The sequence below is a fragment of the Quercus suber genome, unplaced genomic scaffold (assembly GCF_002906115.3).
Source record: "Quercus suber isolate HL8 unplaced genomic scaffold, Cork oak 2.0 scaffold_1075, whole genome shotgun sequence".
Lineage (NCBI taxonomy): Eukaryota > Viridiplantae > Streptophyta > Magnoliopsida > Fagales > Fagaceae > Quercus > Quercus suber.
Window position 1 is genome coordinate 79439 of NW_027070481.1, and position 11411 is coordinate 90849.

Consider the following 11411-nt stretch of genomic DNA (forward strand, 5'->3'; position numbering starts at 1 on the left):
TGGTTTTAAGGAAAACACTCTTAATCGGTGTATTTGTCTGAAGGTTAGTGGAAATAAGTTTATATTTTTAATTTTGTATATTGTTTATATTTTGCTTACTAGTAGTGATCTTGGCTTATTGCAAACCAAGAAGTTTCTCTCTAAGAACTTTGAAATGAAAGATATGGATGAGGTAACTTATGTGAAAAGAATAGAAATATTTCGAGATAGATCACGTGAACTATTAGAGTTATCTCAAAAAGCGTACATTGAAAGAGTTCTAGAGAGATTCAATATGAAGAAATGTTCTGCTTGGGTTGCCCTAGTTCAAAAAAGGGACAAATTCAACCTTATGCAATGCCCATAAAATGAATGGGAACGAAAACAAATGGAAGGAATTCCTTATGCTTTTGCAGTAGGAAGTTTAATGCATGCCCAAACATGCACAAGGCCTGACATTAGCTTTACAGTTGGTATGCTAGGAAGATACCAAAGCAATCTAGGATTGGATCATTGGAAAGCTGCAAAGAAAGTGATAAGGTATTTGCAAGGCATAAAGGATTACATGCTCACATTTAGGAGATTTGATAATCTTGAGGTCATTGGTTACTCAGATTCAGATTTTGCTAGAGGTGTTGATAGTAGAAAGTCGATTTTTGGTTATTTGTTCATGTTAACTAGACGAGCAATATCATGGAAAAGTTCAAAGCAAACTATCACTGCTACATCCACTATGGAAACTGAATTTATGGTATGCTTTGAGGCCACAGTTCATGGATTGTGGTTGTGGAATTTTATCTTAGGACTTGGAATTGTTAACTTTATTTCCAAGATACTAAGAATTTATTGTGATAATTCTGCAACTGTGTTTTTCTCTAAAAACAATAAGTATTCTAATGGTGCAAAATACATGGAATTGAAATACCTAATAGTTAAGGAAGAAGTTCAGAAACAATAAGTGTCAATAGAACACATAAGCAAACAACTTATGATTGCAGATCCATTGATAAAGGGGTTACCTCCTAAGACATTTAAGAAACATTTTGATCAAATGGGTCTTGAACGTAGAACATGAAGGTTGTTATTTTAATATTACTTTATGCTTTTGACACTTAGAGATCTCATTAAACGTGTTTCTGAGTATTCCTATTTTATTTTAAGTACGTACTTATATAATGATAAATGAATAATAATAGAAAGAGTCTCTAACAAAAAAGATATTACTATTGGACCTTTTAAGTCATTTCTCATTGGTAGGTTATATTAAGCAAGTTGCTAGTACTTGGAAGGAATTGTGTCGTGTAATTTATATGGAACCGTCATGACTCGGATTAGTGAGATGTTTAATTATAGTATTATGATGACCAATTTAAAGTAAGAGGAAATGTACCATTGTGCACCTAATAGTTATTCGTATTAAGCCTTGACATAAGTTATCATATGAGGCAAGTGGGAGAATGTAAGAATAAATTGTCCCATTTGATAACATATCCATTTGATAACTTCATATATTTTATGGTTTAATAAGATGTTATATTTCCTTAAAACATTAGTTAATGGAGAAGTAAGTTTTCTAAGTAACTCCAACTTTGATGGGCAAGTGGAAATTCTAGATACAAGGAATTTGATCTTCTCTCTACCTATAAAAGAGACATTCAACTACTCCATCACAGTGGCGGCTCTTGAAATTTTTCTTAGGATGTTCTTTAAGAAGCATAAATTACACAATCTAATAAAAAGAGAAATTCATATATTGACAACAACAACAATAAAAAAAAAAAAAAACACGTAAATATATAAAGTTTACAATTGTCTTTTACAAGTTTTCGTATTTTGAAATCGTTGCATGACAATTTCATTATCAGTGCTACAAGCTATATCTCTTTCAATGTATACAACCTAGTAATCATTCATCCACTAATCTCCCATTCAATTGCGCAATTCATTCTTTATATATTTCATTGCTGAAAAACTTCTTTCCACTATTGTAGTAGCGACAGGAAGAGTTAAAACTAACTTCACAAGTAAATAGACTAATGGATAAGTCTCATGCTTCCTTGTCTTCACTAACTTTTCAGCAAGTTCACTAACTCCTTGAAACCCTAAAAACAAGTCATTGTTACGCATATCAAAAATGTTATTCTAAAGTTGAGAGTCAAGTGCCAAGATATTTGTCCTAAGAAAATCAGATGGATAGAACTTTGCTAGACGTATCAACTTTTCCTTATCAAAAATCACAAATGAATTACTTGGTTTCAAGCAAGCCATACAAAATAGCAAATCAGTATTCGCCTCTAAAAAACAATTGTTAAGCTCTTGAAGTTGCAAATCTATGACTGTGTAGAATTGCTCAACACGATAATGATGTAAATTTGAATTTTGTTGGGTGTTGCATCGCGGCCTCCCACTAACTACAAATATTTCATCCATGTTCAAGATAGGAATATCATGTGTGGTACAAAATGAAGACACTTCAATCAATAAAGATATCTATTCACCATCTCTCATCACTTGCAATCGTTGCTTAGACACTTTAACAAGATCCATAGCATTTACTATATCTTGATTTTTTTTTTTACAATGTTATTGACAACTCATTTATGATTCCTAAAATGTTTTTCATCAAGTGTATTGCAAAGACAAATTCAAAAGATAGAATTGACATCATAATAGATTGAGCTTCAACTTTTTGGTTGGAGAGACCATCTTCTTCAATAATCTCAAGTGCATCAACAATAGCAAAGAACATCAAAATTAAGTTAAAAATAGTACCATAATATGATCCCCAATGTGTATCACCAAAACGTTTAAAATTTGTCTCTTGATTCAAACATTGCTCACTTTTACGTATACCATTCTCTAATTCTTCGTTAATTTTGGCAAATTGTGCATCTCAAAGAGCATCTCGTCTCTTACAAGAGCCTCCAACAACAGTTACTAAATTACTAACTACATAAAAAAATTCAGCAATGTTAATGTGATTTTAAGCGACGGTAACAAGAGTCAATTGAAGTTGATGAGCAAAACAATAGACATAAAGTGCTGACTTATTCTCTTTCAAAATTAAAGTTTTAAGACTATTGATATCACCTTGTATATTATTAGCCCTGTCATAACCTTGCCCATATAGTTTCAATAAACTCAAATTATGTTCACAAAGTAAATATTCAATAGCATATTTGAGTGACAAAGCAGTGGTACTTGCTTCATGTACAATACCAAAGAAACACTCTATAATAAAATTTTTTTTTTTTCACATAACAAAGAACGAGGGCCATTTGCTCTTTCACTGAGATATCACATGACTCATCAACTAAATTTGAAAAGAACCCATTTTCAAGATTCTTGATGATGGCTTAGGATGTTTCACGTGCAATTGCATTCACAATGTCTTTTTGAATTTCATGGTGGGTAAGCTTGCAATTTTTCGAAACTTTTTGCAACACTTCATTGATAGATTCATTGTGATATGCCAAAAATTGTAGAAGCTTAAGAAAATTTCCTTTATCACTTGAACCTTGAGATTCATTGTGACCACAAAAAGCTAATCTCCGGCATAAAAGGAATCTTATGCAATCAACTATTGCATTTAATTGAACCTGATATTCAATTTTATCTTGATTTGATTGTTTGAGCAAAACACTTTGAATGTGTTGCTTTTTCTTCATTAGATCTTCACTTTTCTTGATAGCTTGGTTATGAGCACTATTAACTCCTCCAACATGGGAATTTAACTTCTCTTTCTAATTCCAAAGTTTGAATCCCTTTGTTACAAAAGTCTCACCTCCTTTTTGCTGACTAACATCTTGCCCAAATAGGTAGCAATATAAACAAAATACTGCATCCTTTCTATACTATATTCCAACCAGTTTCTATTTACATACAATTCGGATCTAAATCGACGGAGCTTTTCAGAAAAATCCGTTAAAGGGTAATCATGGTTTTGGAGAAGAGGTTGACAAGGGCCTTTTTGTAAATAAAATCTTCTTATTTCATCATGATTATTAGGATGATAAGATGATATCTTTTCTCGCAACTCAAGATCTGAATGAAGATTTTCTAAGTTAAAGTCAACACGAATTCGTTTAGAAGATGAAGATGAATCTTGCACAGGAAATGAATCTTGCACAGGAGATGAATCTTGAGTACGTGGTTTTCTTATCAAATATTTGTCCATAATTCTAGCAAAAGAATAAACAAACTATAAGTTCATTTGAAATATTAATAAAATTATTAATTATTGTGGTTTAGTTGTTTTATTAATTTGTTTGTCTTTTATAAACTATAAGTTGTTGTATTGTTGTTTCATTAATTATAAAATTATTAATTGTTGTTTAGCCTAACATAATTTAATTTGTTTGTCTTTTATAATGTATTGGTTAATTAAATTTTTAATTATTGTTGTTTAGTTGCTTTATTATTTTTCTTTACTAACTACTAGCAATCTAGCACACACCCCACTGTGCATTATCCACGACTCAACCCACTACCTAGTGCTTAACATAATTTAATTTGTTGTCTTTTATAATGTATTGGTCAGTTAGCTTTTACTGCCTCTGTCCACTTCCCCAATTCAAATATCCCACCCCACGGCCCCATCCACCCCCTCACTCAACGGACAAGAGTCACAAGAGCCAATCAACATTACACAAAACATTAAAGATATAAAACATTCACAACACACAAAATTCACAATACACAAAACGACAAACTCACAAACGGATAAAGTCAAAATGTCAAATAAAGTTATAAAGTAAAGGCAATTAGACATAGAGAAATAGAGAGAGAATCTCATTTCAGTTCAAAGAGAAAGAGAGAGAGCTCCGCTCTCACTCTCAAAGTACAAAAAAGCCAAAGATGTAAGATGAGATAGAGAAAAAGAGAGAGAAGTAAATAACTAAAATACCTTGAGGCCTGAGGGGCGGCATCGTAGTAGCACGTCGAGGCGAGGACTCGAGACCAAGCCAAGCAATCTTCGATCCGATCTTTGATCTCATCGTCTCCAATGTCAATGTGCTCTAGGACTAGGGGCGAGGTAGGGTCTGTTGTTGTTTAATGAGTTTAAGGAGTTTGAAGCGGAGGCGCTGTCGCGCCGATGTGCTTAGTCGTTGTTGTTGATGAGGTTTTTTTCCTTTAGGTTAGGATTTTTTATTTCAGTTTTGCTTCAGCTTTACCATTTGATCAATCAACGGACGTGTGTTGGGTTTTGGCTGGTTTTTTTTTTTTTTTTTCATATTTTAGTTCAAATTTTTTTGGGCTTTTTTTTTTGCCTAAAAGTAGAACAAATAATGGACAAAAATTTAATTTCATTGGCATAAAAAAACTGATGGCGTTTCCAATTTTTTTTTTTGAAGGGTAGACAAATAAAATTTTTTAAATTATTATATAATTTTTTTTTTCAGGTTAGGGTGGTCCTGGGACTACCCTGGCCTGAATGTGGCATTGCTCCTACCCCATCACATACATTGAATAGTTAAAGAGAAAAGAGGGTCAAGAGAGAAAAACCAATCCTGTAAAAATTAGGTGTCTTTTATACTAAGACTCGATCTTAAGAAAAGTTTAGCAATGGATCAAGGTAAGCTTTATAATTTGTGTAGTTGTGAAATCATGATAATTCAAAATCCTAAAATTTATATTATGGTTGTTTATAATCTACCAACATAAAGAAAACATTCACATAAAAACTAGAAGTACTAATTATGGGTGCCTCGGCCGAGTGGACCAAGGCAAAGAAAAAATGGAGTCGCCACCTAGATTAGTTCTAGAAACGATAAATATAGCGCCCTTATATGGAAAGACTAATCTTAGTATCAGAGTATGGGTTCAGAGTTTAGGTATAGGGATGGGAAGGTGTTAGGCACCCAACCCCATCCGACATGTGGGTCGGCTTCTAGTCATTGTGTCTTACGTCTTAATCTCATTAAAGGCTCATTCAATATTGTTATCTATACTCACACATGCTAGCATACATCTAGCAATCAACATGGCATCAATCATCCTAAAACCTTAACATACATCTATCATGGCAACTCATATCAAACCTCGCATACATCTATCATGCATATCATATTATATCATATTATTTCATCCAAGGCAACCAACAAACAAGATATCACAAGGGCAGAAACATAGACATGGTAGCATCAAAGAATTATTGGAGAGCATCAAGAACACAAACATATTCCAAGTTCACATATCATATCCCAATCAAATGCATGTACATATGAATGCATATCTTACCTTGCTTACCTTACTACATCACAGCACCTATGCATTAATGCATGATCATATCATATGCATGTTCATGGTAGAATAAAGAAAACATTGGAAGAAAACCCTAATCTAACATATTAAAGGCAAACAAACAATCAAACAGAGAAACAAAGACTCAAAAACATAAATAAGGGTCAAAACAAAAGCATATTATATAAATGAAATAAAGAAATCGAAGCAGAAAACTTGGATTAAGGTTTTTGGGTACGAATATGCGTGCGCATACATAGGCTTGCATACGCAGCCCAGTTGTACGCGTATGCATGCTTCAAGTCCGCGTACGCGTGCAAGAAGCATACGTATGCATACACACCCAGGAAACCCTAGCCTAAAAACCATAAATATAGAAAACAAAACAAAACCTAAAATAATAAAACTAACAACCTAACATGCTTTTAATATAATATTAAACAACTTAAACTAACAATAAAGATATCCAAAATAAACAAAACAAAATCTATTCCTAAACATGCATTGGATCTAACAACAAACAAGAACAACACTTAACACATTAAAACATGTTCATCAAAATATCCATTTATTCAACTCTCCAATCAAAACATGATGAGGCAACACAAAACAAAAATAAACATAGCAAAACATATTTCTAGGAATGTATAACATATAAATCAATTAAGAAAAACAAAAACACAAGTTATAAAAACCCTAATCAAGGAAAAGCCATGAAGACTCACCTTGCTTATGGAACATAACTTGATTGATATTTAACCCCCCTCCCCCCCTGGTGCCTACAACACAAAGATTAAGTTGAGAGAATAAGAGAATTAATGAATACAATAGTTTTTGATAATCACAACTCAAGAACAAGATTAGTTTTGAAAAAAGTTTTGAGAATTCAAATTGGGAAAATAGTTTCTGCGTTAAAACTAACTAAAGAGAGGTTTTTAATTTGTAAAAAACGCGTTAAGGGGCTTTGTGTGAGTTTTAGAAAAGAGAAATAGGGTTTTAGATAAGATGAAAGCTAAAAAATAACTCTCTCTAGCTGGGGTTTTGATTGGAGACATAAGATGAGTATTTATAAGTTAAAATTAGAGTTTTAGGGATTTTTTAATGATCTTTGGACGTTCTCAAGGGTTTATGGGTCAGCCCACATCAAATCATAATGTTTTGGGCCTTTAAAATGAAGTTTTAAAACTTAGAAAATTAGACTGCCCAGTTGGCCCAACTTCAAATGGTCATAATTTACTCAATATAAGTCTAAATTAGGCAAAATTTATGTTCAAATTGAAGTTCGGGATGTCTAATTTCTAATGAAATAAATCTCACTCAAAAATTCTCTGTGGATCCAAAGTTATGGTAAAAATGGTGAGCAAATATCATTTTTCAGTATCGATTTCAAAGCAATTTGAGTACTTTTAAGTTTTGATTACTCCCAAACTATTGTGAACTCTTTAATTAACCTTAGTTGACATATGTCAAGCTCATCATTGGAGTTGGGGACCAAAATTTATTAACGAGTAGATATCTACACTAATAAGTAAACATCCATATAATTATATGATCATATGAGATTGGGTTAATTCATTTTCTTGACCAAAGACAATATTCAAGGAAAGGAATTTCATCAATGATATATGCAATAGAGTTTTTAGAGAAGATATGATTCTTCATGTAAGCCAAGGAATGGAGCAGAGAAAGGAGTACAGCATAAATCTGATGGCTGCAAAATTATTGGATATCAAGGTACATAAAACAAAATTAACGAATTGGATTGGTTGAAATGCTACATAAAATGAAAACAATGAAATGATGCCTATGTTTTGTGGTGGGATATCCCTGGGACCCTGACTCTCAAACGGTGTGTGAGAGGCTGAGATTGTTTTCAATCAAAATCTGTCAATAAAAAACAAAAAAGGTATTAGTGGCTGATAGGACTTTTGGTGTAAAATATCTGCAGGAAAAATAAAAAGAAAAGTCTAAGATAGCAATATATATATATATATATATATTTATCAAAGAAGAAAGATGACTATTATCAGTAGTATATTTCATGAATTATTGCAGGCAGATTGAAACCACTCATATGAAGGCTTATTATTATTATTATTATTATTATTATTTAAGCCTGCATATGATGGGCAGTACTGTTGGCTAAAATTACATCAAGTGGTAATCTTGTTCGGCATTGAACATTATTTTGGAGTGGATTTATAGCTTACATTTAAATGGTTTTGTCTATTTCTCTCATTCTAATTAGTTAATTCAGGAAAAAGTAAAAAAAAGGAGAAAATATGAAAATATGGTATGCTTAGGAGGTGCACATTTAACTAATTAAGCTAGTCTTTGAGTCTCATTGATGGATTGGTTATAAACTTATAGTTGTTGAATTTTTCCTATCCCAGAAGTCCAGATTCCAGAACTCTGGTCAAGCAAGACAGGGAAAATATAAAGGAATGACTTGGCTCCTTACAATATAATGGATTTGCAACTGTAATTTTATGTTTCGTATGAAATTATTAATTATGTTTTCCCTCAAAACATAGGATACCCTTGTTTTATATCCGCAGATTCTCCAATTGCTGGGCCACCATTTGTGAAGGGACTAACCATAACAAGTGGCTGGCAGCCTAGCATTGCTAGATGAAATAGTAGAAGAGCATGCATTCCTGTCAAATTTTGTTGCCAAAGCTGCGTCCGTAGCATGTCTTTCTATCAGAATTATATGCTCTTGGGTGTGTTTTCCCTGAGCTCTTGGCCCGCAACGGTGTCAAGTTTGGTGAAGCCGTTTGGTTTAAGGCTGGAGCCCAAATCTTCAGCGGGGTGGGCTTGACTACTTGGGTAACCCAAGCTTGATCCATGCACAAAGCATTTTGGCCATCTGGGCCACACAGGTTTTCTTGATGGGTGCTGTCGAGGGTTAGTTACCGTATTGCTCGTGGGCCACTCGGTGAGGTGACTGACCCACTTTACTCAGGTGGAAGCTTTGACCTATTGGTCCTTGCTGATGACCCAGAGGCATTTGCTGCGCTTAAGGTGAAGGAGATCAAGAATGGGAGATCGGCTATGTTCTCTATTTGGCTTCTTTGTTCAGGCTATTGTGACTGGAAAGGGGCCATTGGAGAACTTAGCAGACCATCTTGCAGACCCAGTTAACAACAATGCTTGGGCTTATGCCACAAACTTTGTCCCTGGAAAGTGAGCATAGCAAAATTGTGAACTTTACTTTTTGGATTGAGATTGTTGTTGTAAATTATTTGTAAACGTAATAAAAAGCATATATCTTTGGCATTTAGAAGTTTCATGTGATGTAACTAGTAATTTTCTGTGTACTGACATATATCTTTGCTTGTGAACTGAGGATTATGCCACAATGAAACCACAATCGCCATCTAGTACTGTGCTTTTTAGTGAGCTAAACTTTGTTATTTCTTCAAATTACCATGATAATAATTTAATAGTAATAACTATAAGCTTATAAAAATAAATTAATACAAGTAACATTTTTTAATTTATAGTTCAACTGTTAGCAAGAGTAATGCAATATTCCTGGAGAATCACTAATTTACCATTTGTATGAGACTATTTAGATTAATTTCTCAAGAATAAGAAAATCTTGATCTACTAATAATAACCATGGTATTAAAATGGTAAATCTAAATTCTAATTATGTGGATTTGGAGAAATTGAGAAAGAGATGACAATTTGAGTCTGACCAAGAAACAAGCCTCTTTGAAGGTTCACCTTTCAACTACTCAAGGTCGAGTTTCTTTTCAATTTTTGTTACTAGCAGTCAGAATAGGACATATTGAGAATGAGAGCAAGGAATGGGATTCATGCAAGCAACCAACCCGAATGGAGTCAAAAAGAATTTTCAAGGTCGTCAAGCTAAATATATCAATAATTGTTAAGTCCCCACAATAACATTTAATTTTCTTTCACATTTAAGTTATTAATCATAATTAATATTCTTTAGAAATTTTAAATCAATTTTTTTTCCGGTTAAATATATTAAAGATTATTATTATTAGAATATAATAATAATTTTCGAAAACATAAAGTAATACAAATTAATTAATTTTATATCAATTAATTTCAAACTCAATTATATTAAATTATATTGTATGAGACTTGTTTGAAATGTCACATGGTTGTAGGCCAATTGGTTGCAAATGACTTTCAAAACCAAACAAGATTCTAGAGGTATAAGGTTAGAGTTGTTATTAAAGTATTTAGCCAAAGATAGGGAGGTCTAGGGCTGCTCTTTTGCTAAAGATATCATCAAATATGAGAACGTTAATTCAATGCAACGTAATGGCATTGACAATACAATCAATTGCATTTGATGATTCTACATGACTGACGCAGAAATTCTGTGTCATGACAAGACATTTGATTAAAACAAAACCATTATTTATGCTCACTCTTTGATGAAGTTTTCAGTCTATTTCTAACAAACAAAATATTTAAGCTAAAATCTGAATTTCACAGTTCTCATATAAACAATTAAAAGCCATTTCTTTCTCAAAAAAAATAAATAAATAAATAAATAAATAAATAAATTAAAAGTCATTTGTGACCCCTCTACTTGTAGTCTCTGATCAAGCCTTCCCAACAAGACTCGAATTCTTATTCCATATCACAACAATGCAAAATCTTACCGAACTGGCTCTCTAGTTCAACATTCCCATAATAACTTGCTAAATGTTGTGCTACATTTTTTTAATAGGTGTCATTTGCAAAGGCAATGATATGTCTAATGAAACCCTATCCAACAAATTAGATTACACAATTATTTAGAAATGAAGCCTGTCATCCTTAGAGCATCTTTATCAGTTGTGCCATATGTGCCAAATGTTAAATATTTGGCACATTTGGCACACCAAGCACCGTTTGACCCCATTTATCAGATATGCCATATCCATATTTTTTGCAACATTGAACAGTACCGTGACAAATTTGCCATGGTACGGAACGCGTGTGGCAAAATTTTTTCTTTTTTTATTCTTCTCTCTCTCATCTCTCCGTCATTCTCACCTCTCTCACCTCAATCCTCTCCTCTCTCTCTCACCCCAATCCTCATCACTGCTCTTCCACGCCCACGCCAATGCCGACGTCGACGATCACTTCCACGCCAACGCCGACGCCGATTTCTCTCTAGCAATGGTTTTTCTGTTTTTTTTTTTTTTTTTTTTTTTGGC

At 33.0% G+C, this 11411-nt stretch overlaps 2 protein-coding genes across 2 annotated transcripts; both read left to right on the forward strand.

Moving 5' to 3' along the window:
• Positions 1 to 367: 367 nt before the first annotated feature.
• On the forward strand, positions 368 to 937 carry LOC136065666 (secreted RxLR effector protein 161-like). The gene has a single exon (XM_065769183.1). The coding sequence runs from the start codon at positions 368 to 370 to the stop codon at positions 935 to 937; it is 570 nt and encodes a 189-aa protein (XP_065625255.1).
• Positions 938 to 7896: 6959 nt separating this feature from the next.
• On the forward strand, positions 7897 to 9412 carry LOC112037113 (chlorophyll a-b binding protein 1D-like). Its single transcript, XM_065769184.1, is given in 5 exon segments — positions 7897 to 7956; positions 8914 to 9028; positions 9031 to 9131; positions 9133 to 9287; positions 9289 to 9412. Coding segments are annotated over 5 exon segments (555 nt in total).
• The last annotated feature ends 1999 nt before the right edge of the window (positions 9413 to 11411 follow it).